This window comes from Coffea arabica, chromosome 3e (genome assembly GCF_036785885.1).
Source record: "Coffea arabica cultivar ET-39 chromosome 3e, Coffea Arabica ET-39 HiFi, whole genome shotgun sequence".
Taxonomy (NCBI): Eukaryota; Viridiplantae; Streptophyta; class Magnoliopsida; order Gentianales; family Rubiaceae; genus Coffea; species Coffea arabica.
The window spans coordinates 43,159,970-43,178,711 of NC_092315.1; the positions used below are offsets into that span (position 1 = coordinate 43,159,970).

An 18,742-nucleotide genomic window follows, 5' to 3' on the forward strand; every position below is an offset into this window, starting at 1 on the left:
GCAAAGAAAGTGATGCTGCCTTGATAAGGCCAACAACCATTGATAAACTATCAAAACAAAAAACATATTTGCTAGACAAAAGGTTATTTTGAAAACTACACCGAGTGCGTTTGGATAGTAAATTATTTGAGATAATTTTTTTAAAAAAGGTTGTTTGGATAGGAGTTTATTTGGATGATTTATTTGAGATAATTATTGTAACACTTTTTATGATGTGATATATGTGAGATAAAAAGGTGATTGGGAAGATAAAAAGGTAATTAAAATTTGTGAAGCAAATTATTTTATTTAAAATCATCTAAATCCAAACAAACCTATTGTAGCACTTTTTTGATGTGATATATGTGAAATAAAAATGTAATTAAAAAATATATTGATGATGCAAGTAAATTAATTTGTGTAAATAAGATGAAAATAATGTGTAATCCAAACATAATCATATATAGTACCCTACAAAGAAAGAGCAAAGTGCCACAAATCCCCATGATCTATTGTTTTAACTACATTGAAACCTTTTGGGGGTAGCAACTTACTGATTTGGATACAAGTGATCCTCAATTAGGGAGGGAAAACCAAAACACTTGTAGTAGATGATATGCCCACCAAAAGAATGAAAGCATTATTGTGTTTGGAAGGTAGATTATTTGGGATTTTTTGAAAAAAATATCAAAGTATTTTTTAATATGATATATGTGAGATAAAAAAAATAATTGAAATGTAGCACTTTTTTGATATGATATATGTGAAATAAAAATATAATTGAAAAATATATTGATAATACAAGTAAGTTAATGTATGTAAATAAGATGAAAATAAAATGTGTAATCCAAACATTATCATAGTACCCTAAAAAGAAAGAGCAAAGTGCCACAAATCCCCAGGATCTATTGCTTTAACTACATTGAAACCTTTTGGGGGTAGCAACTTACTGATTTGGATACAAGTGATCCTCAATTAGGGAGGGAAAACCAAAACACTTGTAGTAGATGATATGCCCACAAAAATAATGAAAGCATTATTGTGTTTGGAAGGTAGATTATTTGGGATAATGTTTTGAAAAAAATATTAAAGTATTTTTTTAATGTGATATATGTGAGATAAAAAAATGATTGAAAAATGTATTAAATGACGTAAACAAATAAAAAATAGTAAATAATTCACTATCCAACCTGTGCAGCACTAATCTTTTTTTATTCAAAATTGCGGATGATGGACCTTAATTTCTCTGGCCTTACAGCGTTGACTCCAAGACTCAATGGCTTGGCCGCTTAGCAGTTTTCTGCAAACGATTTTGGAATGGAATCCTCGGTGAGCAATCTGCTGCGCAATATTGGTTCAGCACAATAGTCCGGCAATTTGCTTCAACTCCAGGTGTGTGTGCAAGCTTTTTAAGGTTCAGCTTAACATTTTTTCCTTCTATCTTTCCAAATACTGTTGCTTGATTCTTTGATTCCGTAGCATAGAGTATAATTAGTACTTTAAATGATCTCATATATTGTAGCTTCAACTCCTGCTGGGAGCTTTTAATTATCTTTAGCTGTGGAGTCAACTGCCTGTCTTCTTGGTCTACCTCAGATTGCTGGTTAAGCAATTATGAGGGATTCGGGACTATAATTGTAGTCACAAATCTAATCGTAGCATCGAATTAATCAGTAGTTGTTCAAATTTATCTTTCAAAATGAAAAGAAAATACTAAAATTCGAAAGGAGCAGTTTAGATCGAGTCCTATTACTAGCGGCCCGATCTGGGCTGGGCGTTGCTATTTGCAGTTGAACCGCTGACTGTACTCAGTCCAGTTCATGTACATATACCACTTTCTCATGGTGGAAATTTGGTAAACAAAAGTTTCTCCATCAAATCAGTTGTTTTTTGGTCGAAAATTGTTTGGTCATTAAAGCAAAAGTGTTGAAGGACTAGTCAAACTAGGACGTAGGAGACTGTATGGTGGGAAAAGAGAGGAAAGATCAAAATATATTGTGTGAAGGTATATAGAGGTTGCTTTTCTTTTGTTGTGGATTGATTTCTTTTTGATTGTTAGCTATCAACTATTACGACAATCCTGACGAAGAATAAGTATGTCAAGACTTGATGATGATGGCTTCTAATAGTTCTTCACTTCTTTTGCTCCTTGCTTTACCTTAACCAGCTTATGGAGCAGCGGTGAAAGTGTACTTTATGGTGTCATATAATCACCGACTCTGAAGTAGAAAAGTTTTGTAGTATACCATGAGCTTCATGATCAGTTGTTTGATAAGAAATGAAACCGTACTTAAACAGGGACCTAGGGCCTGTTTGGAGTTGCAGTAGCTTTCTGAAAAGCACTTCTCTAATAGAGTTTTTAATAAAAGTATTTATTAACTGCTTAAGTGCTTTTAAATATATTGTTTGGAGACATAATTCAATAAGTACTTATTGTATTGGATAATGTGTAATTTGAAAATTTTTAAAAATGTTTATCTTTTTATTTGGTTCATAATATAGGATAAAATGATTAAATTTAATGTTTTATTTTTTAAATCACAAAAGCTATTCTAAAAGCACCAAATTTGAGGTTTTGCTACAACTGCTTTTAAGACCACAGCTCTCCTCCTAATTTTATGGGATGATATTCACCAAACACTTTAGAAGTACTTTTAGCACCTACAAGTGCTTTTTTATCAAAAGCACTGGAACCCCAAACGGGGCCTTAGACGCAGAAAACTGGACAGAGGATCCAAAGCCGCAGGGCTTTGATGGGTCTCTTCTTCTTTGCCAATAGTCAAAGCAAAATTTCAGACTTGAAGATAAGTCGAATAGGGGAGCAAGGAGCTGTGAATCAATCATTGAGGGTGTCATGTGTCAGTGTTGATATTATGAAGAAATTGAAATTGAAGAGAGATAGAAGAATAAGGTAGATGAAAGGAAGAAGTTAGAAAAAAGAGGTGAGTTGAGAGAGCAATTGGAGAAAGAATTATTATTGCATGAACAAATTCAGATACAATTTGCCCCGACTCTTCCTTCAACTAACCTTGGTATTTAAGGACTAATGCAGCTATTACGGTGGCTATTCTGTAACTATCCAATTACTGCAATTAAGTGGAACACACTCCCTAATGCACAAAATGACATCATTTCACCCATTGTCCATGACAATTTCCCTCCCCTTAAGACTGAACCTTGTCCTCAAGGTTTGAAGTCAGGAAACTGATTGGTGATGAAGGACAAGTCCTCCCACAAAGCTCCCTCAAAGCTCAATTGATTCCATTTAATCAGAAGTTGGTTTGTGGGCTGAGAATTCCTCAAAGTAGCCCTTCTTTTAAGCACCAATTCAGGCTCCAGTAAATAACGATCATCAACATCAAATTCTAGTATGGTAGGCTTGAATGGCGCTTCCTTCCTTCTTGTTTAATAAGGAGAGATGGAATACTGGATGTACCTTAACTCCGGGTGGAAGCTTCAGCTTATAGGCCACCTTCCCAATCTTTTCAATCACCTTGAAAGGTCCATAAAACTTAGCAGCCAGCTTCAAGGATTTTCTGAATGCAATTGAGTGCTGCTTGGAAGGCTGGAGCTTCAGGTATACCATATCCCCCACTTGAAACAACTTCATCCTATTTTGTGCTTTGGTCAAATTATCTTTAAGAGTCTGGATGATTGAAAGTCTATCCTGCATCCAATTATTGGTTGCAGGAATAACTGAGTCATGAAAAGGACATAATGGTAAGTGGAGGGGGCTCATATCCATATAAAGCCTGGAAAAGAGTCATTTTCAAACTATTGTGAAAGTTGGCGCTGTACCACCATTCAGCTAATGCAATCCATTTGCTCCAATTATGTGGCCTTTCTCCTGTCATACACCTCAAGTATACTTCAAGACACTGATTAAGCCTTTCACTCGAACCATAACTTTGGGGATGGAAAGCTGTACTATAATTCAATTGAGTGCCCAGTAGTCTAAAGAGCTCCTTCCATAATATACTAGTGAAGATCTTATCCCTGTATGTCACTATAGACTCTGGTAATCCATGAAGTCTGTAAATTTGGTCCAAGAATTTCTGTGCTACAAGTTCAGCAGAAAAAGGATGTGTCAGTGGGATGAAATGCCCAAATTTAGTCAGCCGATCAATGACTGCTAAGATTTTGTCAAAACCATCAGACAAGGGCAGTTTCTCAATAAAATCCATCGTAATATGTGACTATGCCTGTGTAGGAATAGGCAATGGTTGCAGCAACCCTGTATAGGGGACATTTTCAGTTTTGTTGCGTTGGCAGACATCATATTGTCTAACAAAAGTCACCACTTCTTGCTTTAATCCTGGCCAGTAAAATAGAGTGTTGACTTTCTGTAAACACCCTAGTTGACCAGAATGTTCTCCTCCTGATGAGGCATGTAACTATTGAATGATATGAGTTCTGAGATTAGCAGAATTACCCGCATAAATTTTGCCATGAAACCTGAAAATGCCATCTTTGTAAGAATACTGTGGCAAGGTTGCTGGAGCAATCACCAACTGAGCTATCAGCTCCTTAGCTTGTTCATCCTCTAAGTAGCTATCCATAACTTTTTTCATCCAATCTAGCTGAACAGAGAATATCATCATAAGTCTTTCATTCTGATTCTCATTTCCTTCCTATTCAACCATTCTTCTAGACAATGCATCTGCTACTTTATTTTCAAACCTTTTTTTATATTGGATTTCATAATCCAACCCCAGCAATTTGTAAGACACTTGTGTTGCAAGGAAGAGGTCAACTTCTACTCAAGGATATATTTAAGTGATTGATGATCAGTTTTAATCACGAAATGATATCCCATCAAGTAATGCTTCCACTTGGTCAAGGCCAGCAATAAAGCCATCAATTCTTTCTCATATATGGAGAGCCACAAGTTTTTGGCACTCAGTGCTTTGCTTAGGAAGGGAATTTGCTGTCCTTCTTGTATAAGCACTGCTCTGAGGCCAACCCCAAAGGTATTTGTTTCCACGACAAAGGGTCTACAGAAATCTGGAAGCCTTAAAACAGGTGCTAAAATCACCACTTTATTGAGCTTTGTAAATGCTAATTCAGCTTCCTTTGTCCATTGAAATCCATCCTTTTTAAGTAATTCAGTGAGGGGTTTGCAAATGAGGCCATAGTCTTTGATGAATCATCTATAGTAACCTGTAAGACCCAAGAAGCCTCTTAAACCCTTTACATTCATTGGTCTGGGCCAACTCACAATATAGTCAATCTTCTTGTTATCCATCTAAGTATTGCACTTCCTTCTGAGCAAATGAGCATTTGGACTTCATGACATGTAACTGATTTTCTTGTAGAACTTTCAGAACCATACTCAGATGCTGCACATGAAGCTCCAAGGTGGGACCATAGATGAGTATATCATCAAGGAAGACCAGTACAAACTTCCTTAAAAATGGTTTGAATATTTGGTTCACTAGCGACTGAAATGTGGCTGGAGCATTAGTGAGTCCAAAGGGCATTGCTAAAAATTCATAATGGCCCTCATGTGTTTGAAAAGTAGTTTTGGGCACATCTTGTGGCTTGACTCTGATCTGGTGGTACGCTGAAGTGAGGTCTAGTCTAGTCTGCCATTTAGCCCCATACAACTCGTTCAGCAGCTCATAAATATTAGTATAGGATAGTTATCCTTGATTGTCAGTTTGTTGAGAAATTTGTAATCTACACAGAACCTCCAAGTGTGATCCTTCTTCTTAACCAACAAAATAGGAGATGCATAGGGGCTATTGCCATGTTTAATGATCTCATTTTGCAGCATCTTGGTAACCTGAAACAGAGTTTCTCAGATTGAGGATATCTGAATGGTTTCAGTTATTAAAGGTTTTGCCCCTGGTTCCAAGTTTATCTGATGATCAACAGTTTTTTGTGGGTAGCCCTCTTGGTTCTTCAAATACTGAATTGTATTGATTGAATCACAGAGGGTATATTTTAGTTGATGACATCCTTTCCTTTCTCTTCTGACATAACACAACATTCTTGCATGAATCTGCTATATTCTTTTAGATCCTTCCCTCTTATCAACCTTACAAAAGCATCATCAGCCCATCCATTTAAAGTAATCAGCTCTCCTCCTTGTAACATGTGAATATTCAAGTGATGGAAGTCAAAGATGATGTAAGCAAGAACATGCAGTCAGCACCCAAAATTACATCTCAACCCCCCAAATCCATTACTTACAAATCATGACAGAAATTGTATTCTTGAATCTTCCATCTGACCCGTGGACAAATAGCTGCCCATAATACTACTTCCATCAGCCATAGTAACAGTAAAGGGATCAATGAAGATATAATCCAATTGCGATGCCTGAGACAGTTTATAGCTTGCATAACTGTTAGTACTACCAATATTAACCCAAATGTGCATCCTGGTTTCTTTGAGCATGCCTTCAATAGTAATGATTTTTCTTTTAAGGGAATTTGATAAAGCATGTAAGGAAGCGTCAGTTACCTCCCCAGGATTTCCGGTTTTCTCATCTTGCTTCATCCAAGAATTCTTGCTCTTCCTCCTGTGGCACCATGAAATTTAGATGCTTCATTCTGCACTGGTGGCCAAATCCTTATTTTCTCCACATTTGAAGCACAAGCCTGTGTTCCTTCTATGCTATATCTCCTGATCAGACAACCTCTGCACTTCATTTGGATGGCGGATGGCTTTTTTGGGTTTGGGAATAGCTGGCACCTTGTGCTGGTTAGAGGATCCAGCAGTACCCACCCCGTTTCTAATCAAGCCAACCTGCCACTCCCCATGGTTCTTGACTGGAATCTTTTGCTTCTTCTGTCCCCCAAGGTTTACTTCTTCATCATTTTGCTTCCTTCAAGCCATTATAAAACTTGAAATGAAATACAGCTCAAAGAGTCTTGGATCCCTTGTCAGCATTAATGCTTTTAATTCTCCAAATCTCTCGTGATATTCCTCAACTTCTCCTTGCTGTGATAATTTATTAAATTCCTCCACTTCATCACGTATGCCCTTATCCCCAAATCCAAGGGAACCATATTTATGCCTTATCTTGAAGGAAGACTTCTATCGCATCCACCTTTATTAACTCAGGAACTTGATAAAATGTGAAGTACTTGTTGCATTTCCTCAGCCATTCCCTTGAATTATTTCCTGAAGAAACAACTCAATTCAGCTCTGGTTTGGTAGGGAGTGTTGAATTTCCCAATCTTCTTCTTCTTGTTTCCTGCCATTGCTAACTCCTCCTCACACGTTAGCTGGGAATGCAAGTGAGGAGTTGGTAACAGGGGTGTTTGCGTACTATCATCTGATCTTCTTGAGCTTTCACCCTGTTCAACATCCTCATTATAGTGTTCATGCCAACTATGAGAGAATCTATCTTTGAATCAAACATATGCTGTTGTTCTTCCATTTTTCCTACCATCGAGTGAAGTTTGGAATCCATCTTCTTGTTCTGCACCAGCAACTAAGCCTCCATTTGGAGCTGAAATTGCATCCGTTGCTGTTGCAGATTCTCCAAGGATTCTTGAAATTTCCCATCCTGCTTCTTGATCTGTTCCTCCAAATGCTTAAACCTCGTTCCGTCTGACATTGTAGTATCTTATCAACACTTTTGCAGATCCAAGAATCAACCAGCTCTGGTACCAAATTGTCATGAATCAGTGTTGATATTATGAAGAAATTGAAATTGAAGAGAGATAGAAGAATGAGATAGATGAAAGAAAGAAGTCAGAAAAAAAGGGAGAGTTGAGAGAGCAATTGGAGAAGGAATTAGTATTGCACTTTAGAAGAGAGAGAGAAGGATGAATGAATTCAGTTACAATTTGCCTCGACTCTTCATTCAACTAACATTGGTATTTAAGGACTAATGCAGCTATTACAAGTGGCTATTCTGTAACTAACTCTCCAATTACTGCAATTAAGTGGAATGAACTCCCTAATGCACAAAACGACATCATTTCACCCATAGTCCATGATAGAGGGCTGGAATGGGTGGGGAGCAGAGAGGGAGCATGGGTGCATATATATGGAGTATGGACTGGAGTGTGTCCCATTTATTTTTTCTTTTTCTAATCATAGGGAACTTCAGGTCTACAAAGGGAAAAAAGGAAGGAAGAGGAGTTACGATTCGAATTAGGGATTCCGTGATCACCTATCTAATATCTCTATTAACTAAATTGGGTTTTTAGGATGTTCCTTTCCTTTCATTGGTACTTAGTTCTAGAAACCAACATTGTTGATGTATAGTCTGATTATAGAAAATAGAATGATAATTGTAATATTCTAATCAACTCGAACAAAATAAATTTAGAGGAGTATATGACGACATTAGAAATGAAATAAGAGATTAGTTTTATTTGTATTTCACAAATCTAATGTCCAGGAAGTGTCAGCGTCATTTTTGTTCTTTAAATGCATTCAAAGAAACTTTTACCCAGTTAAAATGCCTATTAAATTGGTTAGGGGCTAAGTGTAACTAAAGTGGATTCAAGAAGGCAATGTGGAAGTAACTAATTCAGGAGCTTGAGACAAAAGAATGACTACAAATTATATCTTCTAAACAAGAAAAGGGGAAAAGTGACATGAATGCCAGGCCAAAAGTAAGTTTATGAATGCCGGGCAAAAGTAAGTGTAAGTGTTTGTGCTTGTAAAAATATATTTGTTGGCAAAATCAATGTGCAATCTTATATGTATGTATGAAATTCCGTATATGTGGAAGTGGATATTCTAGCTAAGGTCATGTAAACTAATTGAAAAAAATTTTTGGATTAAATTATCACTTGATTATAAAGTTCAGTGATTCAATACATTCTAACTTGTCTAAAATTCATATTTGAGTTGCTAGATTTTAAATACTCATTGACAAAAAACATCCTATTCTAAATTTATTTAAAGGATAAAAAAAACAAATCCTATCCTCTTATGTTCTGTGGAACATAAGTTATTTAAAAGAATAAGACTCTGATTGTCTCCTGAATTCCCTCCCCCCGGATTATTTAGTGTATAGGTAAATTTTCAAATTTCCACCCAACAATAGATTTGTTAATACTTCAATTCTGTATTGTTCAATAAAATTAATTAGATAAGAAATGTAACTTTAATTAGGAATAAGAACTTGAGTAATTACCTAGCGAAACAAAAATACAAACAATCTGCAACACCAAAATATGTTCTGCATATATAAGAGCAACATACCCGTGCTTGGCGGTGTTTGGAATCATTGAATAGATTTATATGATGAAAATGTGTAGTCGGTCAGATTTTGGCATAGGATTGCTCAAGATGAATTTGCAGTTTGCAGGATGTCAGTTCCAAAGCCAGTTGGGCCATCCGTTTCAGCTGCACACGGGACTTCTGCAGACGTCTTTCTGCACAAAAATCACAGGAGAAGGCATGTCATAGATTTACCCCACAATTTTAAAACACTAAAAGATCAAGTGGATAGTCTCCGTGCACGTTGGAAGGTCGTCAGTGACGATATAAATCATCAATCAGCGACCAGGCAGAGAAACGATAATCATGGAGCTTGTCATAGTGAAATAGAGTGGATATTGAAATATTACCAAGAGAATATTGTCAACCGGTACAAAAAGCTAGTTGGAATTGAATCAGGTGGAAACCAAACCCCAGTCCATGAATTGTCAGCCGCTTCCAAAGGTTGGAAGAACAAATTTCGTAACCCAACATTCTACAAGCTTGCAAAGCTGGATAAAGACGTTCTCAAGTTTGCGACTGAAGTCACCAATCTGGAAAATAAGATTACACTTGAGCATGTTACTAGTCGGATAAATCCAGAAATTGTTGTAAGACAGAGTGCTAAAGAACTAACTCATGTGCCTTCACATCAAACGGTCCTTGATAGCCTTTTCATTGATGGCCTGGTGCGCTGCAAGAGGATTATCATCCACGGAGAACCACAAGTTGGAAAAACAAATATTTTGAGAAACTTGAATAACCGGTTGGTTCAATGCCCTCCTGGCCTGGAATTGGACTACGTCATTTGGGTGACCTTTCCAACTCATCTGCCGGAGCCAGAGGACATCATCACTGACATACAAGACAAAATTCTTCAACGTCTGGGCTTAAATGGGCAGAGCAGTGGAAGTGGGAAAAAAGTAGTAATATTTAGAGCACTGCATGAGAAATCATATTTGCTGCTTTTTGACGGGTTCTCTTCCTCAATTGAGCTTGAGGACATTGGAATCTCTGAAGAACATGTGCACGGGAAAGTCATCATTGAAGCTAAAGATCCATATCTCCTGAGGAATTTTCCAGTCGACAAAGCAATCAAATTAGAGAGGTTACCACCCCAAGATTCAAGGAAATTGTTTGATAAGATCATTGCTGATGAAACACTTTGTGAACAAAACACAGTTCTAGCTGACTTGATTGTTAAGGAGCTTGATGGGCTTCCAGGGGTGATCACATCTGTAGCTGGGCAGCTGAAAATTAATAAACGAGTACAATTTTGGGAAGGTATGATTCGAAGATTGAAAGCAGATATTTGGGACAATAATCTTCTGGAATTGGCAGGCTTGGCAGCAGTAAAATTGGCTTTTGATACAGCTTATAGTAAATTGAAAGAGAATGATCGAAAGTGCATACTTTATGCAGCATTGTTTCCAAAAGACTTCACAATTCCGATAGATATTTTGGTCGAATGTTGGAAAGCTGAAGAGTTTCTATGGTGTCCTATTCCTACACTCTCTCACGCACGAAGAGAAGGAGCGTGTGTACTCAAACAGCTGATTGAGCTTAATCTCTTAGAGAAGTGTTTTGAACACCATGTCAAGATGCCAATAATCTATAGGAGACTTGCACTTGAAACACCTTTCCCTGGGGAGAAAAATGCAACGTCCTTTGTCAGGTCGGGTCCAGAGATAGACAGACACCTAAAAGACAAAGAATGGGAGATGGCCAGAAGGGTGTGTTTGATACAAAGCCAATTAGAGGAATTACCTGCGAGCCCGAAATGTGAGGGCATGTCAACACTATTTCTGCAACTTAACCCAAACTTGACAAGCATTGAGGAACCGTTCTTCAGAAGGATGCAGAACCTTCGAGTTTTGGACCTGCACAGCAAAGGAATAAAATTGTTGCCTCCCTCTATCTCCTACTTGATGTCACTCCGGAGTTTATACCTCAACAATTGCTGTGACTTAACCGTGCTGCCACCTGAAATAGTGAAACTCAATAAGCTTGAAGTTCTTGATATTCGAGGCACCTCAATCCATTGTTTGCCCGAAGAGATCAGCAGTTTGTTTGGCCTTAGGTGCTTGAGGTTTTCATTTGTCCTTGAAGCATGCAATCCCAATCCGGAGCTAGAACGGACATGGCTGATATTTTCCCCCGGAATGTCTGACCAGCTTGACAAGCTCGAGGAGTTGACTATTGTCTTAGTAAATGGAAGCAATGACGGCATTGTTGATCGAATAAAGGCAGAGGTGCTTGAATTTGAGAACAAAAATAACCAGTTTAAGTTAATTCTTCATAGGCCGTCCCAATCAGTGGACCAAGGGAATCTCGTTCAACTAAAGGGAAAGGCAGTATACCTTCCGAATCCAAGTGTTCCTGCAAGTCATGCTCATGAGCCAACAACAGGAAACCAGTCTCCGAGATCAGACATCAAGGTAACCTTTTCATTTGAAATCTGTTGCACCTTTTCCAACACGAAAAGGGGCAAAATTACTTATCCTACAATGAAAATGTTTCTTTAATTTTTTTAAGGTATAATTTTTCAGAAACCTCCCCTTAGGTCTAGGTTTCTGACCGTTGCACTTGATGCCATAAAACTTTGAAAAATCTCACTTTTCTCTCCTATTTTAAACTTTTTGTAACTTAAAACCCACTTCAAAATATAATATTGAAAAAATTATTAGGGTTATTATCACTTTATCCCCTTAACTTTTGCTGCTACTGTCAATTTTTCCCTTAATGTTATCTTTTAGTCACTTTACCCTCAAGACTAACGGTTAAATTTAACGGAATTTGTTAATTAAAGTGAAAAGACATGTTTAACCCTTAAAATTATTATCACTTTACCCCCATAAAATATAGTCTCATTATCAATTTACCCCCTAGAGTTAGTTTTTAGACAATTTATCCTACCATTAAACCAACTTAGCAAGTTAAAAAATTTTAGAAGAAATTACCCTTCTCTTTGCATAATAAAAAATTTAGAGTGACTCTTCTCCTTTTTAGTATCAAGAAAAATAGTCAAAATATTAATTTCTTTCTTCTTGGTAATCTTATTAATATTGAAAAAAAATAGAAAGATGGAGAGGGTGAGGGGGAGAGAGAGAGCTCAATTCTTTTTTTAAAAATTACAAATAAGAAAGAATTAAATACTTTTATTATTTTAAAATTATTTCACTTTTTGGTTTACTACCAAATTTCAATTCTAATCGTGACAACCTTAAAGTAATACGATAATGTTAGACTTTTCTTTATTTTCTTTTTTTGCAAAATCTAATTTTTTGCCTCCTTTTGTATCTCCTTTTCTTTTCCTAGTATTAATAAGTGTGAAAAATAAAAATTTGAGAAAATCCTTTTATATTTATTTTTTCGATCTCTTAAAGTGAAAAAAAAGAAAGAATAACCATTCCAACTTTTTTATTTTTAATTATATATAAAAAGGGTAAATATATTTAAAATTTTTTGATCATACTAGTTAGATTAATGATGAGATAAAATGTCTAGAAAATAATGTTAGGAACTAAAGTGAGTATATCACTATAATCCAAACGAATAAAGTGATAATAATAATGTAGTAATGTTATAAAATAAAAAGGTATTTTTGTTCAAAATTTCGTAACATGTTGAGTTGAATTGCTTATGGGGGTAAAGTGACTAAAAGATAACGTTAGGGAGTAAACTGATAGTAGTGATATAGTTTAAGGGGGTAAAGTGATAATAACCCAAATTATTATGGGAGGGAGAGTATAATTTCATTCCAAATTTGCCCTTTTCTTGTGATTTATGAATTTTCATAACACACCAAATTTATCTCTTAATTTTTGTCAATTGATTGATGTAATTCTTTATTGAAAAACTCTTTAATAGTTTTGTATCATTGGTTTAGACAAAAAATGTTAATTGCCTAAAATTACTAATGATTTACAATGCCCTTATATATTATTTTTAGCATGTTTTTTATTTTAGTTTTCAAGCTATCAGTATGGACAAAAAAATTAGAAAATTCAAAAAATATATATACAATTTATAAAACTTCTTAAACTAACTAAAAATACTTTTTAGTACAGAAAATATTATATTTGTAACTTGTAAAAACTTAAAAAATTTCAAATATTAACTGTTGATATTTAAAAACACACTATATTTTGTTCAATCGGAATAAACCCTCATGCTTTTTATTTCTGTTTTTATTCATTATTAAAATACACATGCTTTTGTAATAAAAAATAAGACAACAAAAGTAAATTTGTAATAGGATTATATTTAAGGCCTAGTAGAGGCTTCCCTACTAACTTTTCCGTAGTCCCACATCGATTCTAAGGGATTTGGGGATTGGGTAGTTAAGTCCCCAAGATTGCCTCAAGAGGTGCCGGCTTTTGGGGTTAAATTTGGGATTAGGTTTAATTAACTAACTTCAAAAGTCTGATAAAAAAAAATAGGATTATATTTACACTCCTAAAATGATTTTTTTATATTATATATTAAAATGGGTTTCAAATTATACAAAAAGCTTAAATTAAGGGAGACAAGTGATAGTTTTCAAAGTTTAAGGGTGCAAGTGAAACAGTTAGAAACCTCAAGGGAGCTTTCAAAAATTATCCTTATTTAATTTGTTTAATATTTGAAAATTTGCTTATTTGTTACCCTTCCCCTTATATTCTTTAAAAGCTTCATTCTGTTCAAGTTTGACTTTTTACTTTGGATGCATTTGATAAAACTAAACTTTGAAAACTAAAATCTAAATTTGATATCTATCTAAATATATTAAACTACTAAATTATTAATTACTAAATTTAATACATTTGAATATGTATCACATTAAATGATAAATGAATAGCTTATGACCTATTGTTTTGAGCAAGTTTTGCTTAATAAATTTAGTATCACTCAATTAATTCAGATATTATATATTTGGTTAACAAATGTATTGAACATGCTAAGATATGAAACTATTAAGTTAAGTGTTGAATTGAGTTATCAAAGAGGGTAATATTTAAGTCCATCTTAGTAATGTTAAATTCCTATAAAGTAAAGGTAATTAAAATAAATTATTTCATATTACCCAAAACTAAGATGACTATAAATTGTTTCTTCAATTTTCATATTGTATATTGGAAAAGGGTGATGTCCTCCCATGTTAACGCTACCTCAATAAATTTTGTATGGGGAAAAATACAACCTCCCCTCTGATTTTTTTTTTTTTTTTTAAATGAAGATCTCGCTTCAAGATTTAAGACTAACAAAAGACCTCCATCCTAGTTTGTAGTTAAACAAAATTACAAACCTTCCTGGTGTAAACTTATCAATGGGAGTTAACAACGTCTCACAATATCTCCATATGTTTTCCAAAATACTCGTTGCAGTGATAGCAAAACAACAGACGCTAGAATTTTGTCTTTAAAAATTTATTGGATTACCCATTGCATTTTGTCATAATTCTAAGCTTAGGCATGTACATGTAGATTTATAGATGAACAAGTAATATGTTAAACTTACCCAAAGCCACCTCCTCCTAATATTATTTCTTGTAGAAAAATAGTTTTAGGTTTACTACAATCTGAAGAAAACAATTACTCTAATTAGCAATAGGAAACCTTTGTATTATTTCATTTGTCTTTTGAATTGTATTTTGGCCTTGAGAACTATTTTGGTCTACTCTGTCTCATGTTTGGCCATGCTTTTTCGAAACAACAATCATCTGATTTCAGTCAGATTCTCTAATGCATTACAAGAGCATAAGAAGCACGGATGTTCTGGGAAATCAAAAAATAGGAAAGATGACCTAAGGCCAAAAAGAAAAAAATAATAATATAGAGAGACTAAGGAATAAAAAAGAAAAGTAATAAAGAAAAAAATAAAGTCTAGAGTAAATTTGTTTACATGCACTTGCTATTGATGATGATGGATAGAGAATACATGAAGGGAAGTCACTGATGGTAAGCAAATTTTGTTTATCAAATAATAGTCGGAGGTTCAAAGTTCAAATTTGAACCTCATGATTAAGAATAGGAACAGTATGGAAAAAGATGAGAGGATTTAAAAAAAAAATCTGTAGAAATGACAAAATTAAACCCTTCAAGTCTAGGTGCAATTTCGCAATACGCAAATTTATAATTTACTCAAAAATTTTTGTGACATTAACATTTTAACTATAGCATCTTTTTTTTTTTTTTGGCTTTTGTGAAAGAACATTTTACTATAGCATCAACATCAAACCCTCCAACAAATTAAAACAAACCTAAGTAAGAAATTGCTTAATGTGGTCCTTTTTAACTTGTCCTCCGACCATATTATAGATGGCAGAACTTTCCTGGTAAACAATAACTTTAAAATCTACTGGCAAATGATAATTTCAAGCTGTCACATGGTCAAATCTGGTCTTGGGTTCCCACAAGCAGTGCTAGCACTGGTTGTACCATAAGAAAGCTATCTTCTGGAGCTGCTATTGATATCGAATCCACCATATTGTGTTGCTTTATTGTATTTGCGCTGTGACTACATTCGCTTCACTTTGCTTTCCTATACTAATTCCATATTATAAAACAGCACGAAACCCCATATAACTAGGTAGCAAAGCCAGAAATACGAAAAAGAGCTTAAATAGTTTTATTCTTGCAAAAATTATATGCTCCCAACCGGCCCTTCTTTATCCCTTTTCCTTTCCTGAATTTGAGCATTGCATTTTCTTGTTCTCTGCTAAGTTTCTTCAAGAGGGGTTCATCTCATTTAGCTTCTTTTGTCCAAAAGGACTTGGTTTTTGGTTGGAAGTTCTCATTTTCCTGTCAGCAATTAGACTATATTTAAGGGCTCCTTGCATCTCGTTCTGTAACAAAATAGCAGAATGAGTAAACCGGACTTCTTGAAGACTCAGGTATTGTGTTACTTCTTCCCACGGGCTCTCTCTTATATTAGATTTAGGTTCTTGTTTTTGCTTTATTGTGCATGATTAAGTTTGTTGTACTATTCTTCCATTTTAAGATATGGTAATTGGCTATTCTTGTTACATGAAGTTATCTGGAGCAATATTTGTTGTTTCTTTAACTTTTTTGAGTGTTTGTCGGGAAAAATGAGAAATTTACTGCAAAGATTTCAACTTGGAAGGATTCTGGAGCTGTAAAAGCTAATCAAGACTATTTTTTCCCTCAAAGGGATGATTTTTAGAAAAAGAGAGCCAATAAATGTCTAGTTTGAGACCTGATGAGGATATTTTCTCTCGGAATGTAGAAAGATTTTGCACTTCTTTCTCATCTTCAATTTGCTTTCCACAAATTTCGTGCAGAGTTGTGTTCTCAGAATGAACATCCATTGTGATGGTTGCAAGCAAAAGATCAAAAAGACATTGCTGAAAATTGATGGTAAGTCACTCTTAGTTACTAATTAGCAATAGAATCTTTTAATAGTTGCTCAGAATAGGTAAATCTTGGGCAACTCTGTTCAAGTGCGTATGACCCCTTTGGACTCACTGCTGATTTTTTGGTAAATATGATTTTGCAGGAGTTTATGCTGTTAAAATGGATGTAGACCAACAAAAAGTTACTGTGACAGGAAATGTTGATCCAGCTACACTGATAAGGAAGCTTGCCAGGGCTGGAAAGCGCGCAGAATTGTGGGGAGCACAGAAAGGCGGGGGTGGTGCATTCAACTTGAACAACCAGGTCAAGAATATGCAAATTGATAACTTTAAAGGTGGGGAAGATAACACAAGACGGGAGGTTAGCATTATTTGCCCTTTTGTTTACCTCAAGATGGACTTCACGTGATTTTTTTCTCCTTCATATAAACTATTCAAATGTCTGCATCTTTTCTAAAGTTCATGATATTCAAACTAATGAATTCCCTATTTTTTGGGGTACGTATCAGAGATTCACTTTAGGCTGTAGGAAGTAGGAACATAATTTTGCACCCTAACATTACTTTTATATTTGTTTTATGGAATTTTCTATTTCTTCAATTTAATCCTTAATCTTTTACTATCGACCCAAATTTATTCTTCGAAATCTAACAAATCAAGTAGGCACTTATAGCAAAGTCATGTCTATTTTCTTATCCTTGACTTTCATACAATTACCACACTCACCAACCATTATTAAGAGAGAAAGACGTCATAGTACGAAACAAATGAATATTACAGTTCACCTAAATCACTAGACAAATATAACGGTAATAAATTAACACGCTACAACATAATGGGGTTTTTTTAAATGGGTGCCTAATAGCACTCATTAGCATACCTAAAACCTATGTTTTTAGACTCGGACTAAGTATCGATTCAGTTGAACTTAGGAGTCAAAGATTAATGGATTCAAATTGGATGATGTCATAAATATATATTAATTATATATAATTAAAATAATATATAAAAATTCCCTTTAAATAGGTGATTTACAACTTTATATGCATATTTGATGAGTTTAGATTTAGTCCAAAAGAAATGCACTTAAAAGTTATAGGTAAATTTGTAGTTTAAAAAAATATAATGGGTGGATTTTGTACTTCTTAAAATAATATGGGGTCAAAATGTTAGCACTTAGCCGCCGCACTAGTTCCTTTGCTTTTCACTTTATCCTGGTTCCTTCTTCTTCCTCCCATTCACTATAAATCTTTTCTTGTCTCCAAAAAGGGTGGGAACAAAAAGAAGCCAGGAAGAGGTGGTAGTGGTGGAGATAACAAGAAGAACGAATCAAAAGATGATGCCGTGAGAGACTACCCGGCTCTTCCCCCGCCACCAGGTATTTTGGAACATTACCCACCGGCCCATCATCCATACTACGCATCCTATCAGTACCCGCCACCCATGCCGGCATACTACGCCGGGAGTGCGGAGGAGAATCCAAATGCTTGTGTCATATGCTAACTTCCAAGGATTAGATGAACTTCGAAGTCATGAATCATGAAAGTATCCCCCATTAGACGACGGCAATGCCAGTTTCATCTGTTATCTTTTTTAATTTTTGGGTGTCAATCCTAAGGATAATTATTGTTAGGTTAGTACGCAGTGGTACTTTAGAAGTCAAGAAGAGTGCTCCCAAAAACTCTTTTTATCTTTGTTATTTTCCTTTTTTCCTTCTCTCCTCTTCCCTTCTTTGCTGTTTTTCCTCCGATTTGATTTCAAATATTTCAAGAACTAAGTTGCAGGAAATCAAGTTAAAAAATTTAGGGAATGAATTTTCTCTTAATCTGGGTTGTTACTTCATTTCGCTTGGAGCTGGTCAAAGATCAAAAGATGGGAAAAAAAAAAAAAAACAGGAAGAAGCAGCCATTATGAACTATGAAGAAGCAAGGATGAGGTACCATCGGCATTGGGATCTTTCCGATTCTTGCAGTTCTTGGTCAAGCTCAAGTTTTGATTGAATTTGATCGATTTTGAGACTGGCAGTTTTTCAAAGACATTCGGGTTGAATGCTTGGCTGGTTTTTGGTTCAATCGGTCGAATCGTCCAATTCGGTCCGAGTTTAAAAACATTGTCTAAAACCTATTATATAAACGAACATACTAACGGTTATTACACTTCCTTATAGTTGTACACTTTTCCTAACTACAATTATTACTTTCGCTTGTATTTATATAATTTATCTAATTAATTTTATTT

General features: G+C 35.1%; 1 protein-coding gene across 2 annotated transcripts; it reads left to right on the top strand.

The window, feature by feature from the left end:
* Window positions 1-1,189: 1,189 nt before the first annotated feature.
* On the top strand, window positions 1,190-18,329 carry LOC140038283 (disease resistance protein UNI-like). 2 transcript variants are annotated; one of them, XM_072083475.1, is made up of 5 exons: window positions 1,190-1,371; window positions 9,253-11,588; window positions 16,433-16,508; window positions 16,648-16,865; window positions 17,774-18,329. In XM_072083475.1, exons 2-5 carry the CDS (start codon window positions 9,261-9,263, stop codon window positions 18,005-18,007), a joined length of 2,856 nt encoding a protein of 951 aa, XP_071939576.1. In that variant the 5' UTR covers window positions 1,190-1,371; window positions 9,253-9,260; the 3' UTR covers window positions 18,008-18,329. The 2 variants fall into 2 exon arrangements, with proteins under 2 accessions (XP_071939576.1, XP_071939577.1); XM_072083476.1 differs by having other exon boundaries at window positions 9,260-11,588.
* The last annotated feature ends 413 nt before the right edge of the window (window positions 18,330-18,742 follow it).

Bases quoted from the DNA above. Each gene is read 5' to 3' on its own strand.
- LOC140038283 (XM_072083475.1), top strand. From the start codon at position 9,261: ATGTCAGTTCCAAAGCCAGTTGGGCCATCCGTTTCAGCTGCACACGGG. The intron at 16,509-16,647 runs GTAAGTCACTCT...ATGATTTTGCAG, and splicing joins GACATTGCTGAAAATTGATG to GAGTTTATGCTGTTAAAATG. The intron at 16,866-17,773 runs GTTAGCATTATT...GTCTCCAAAAAG, and splicing joins AAGATAACACAAGACGGGAG to GGTGGGAACAAAAAGAAGCC.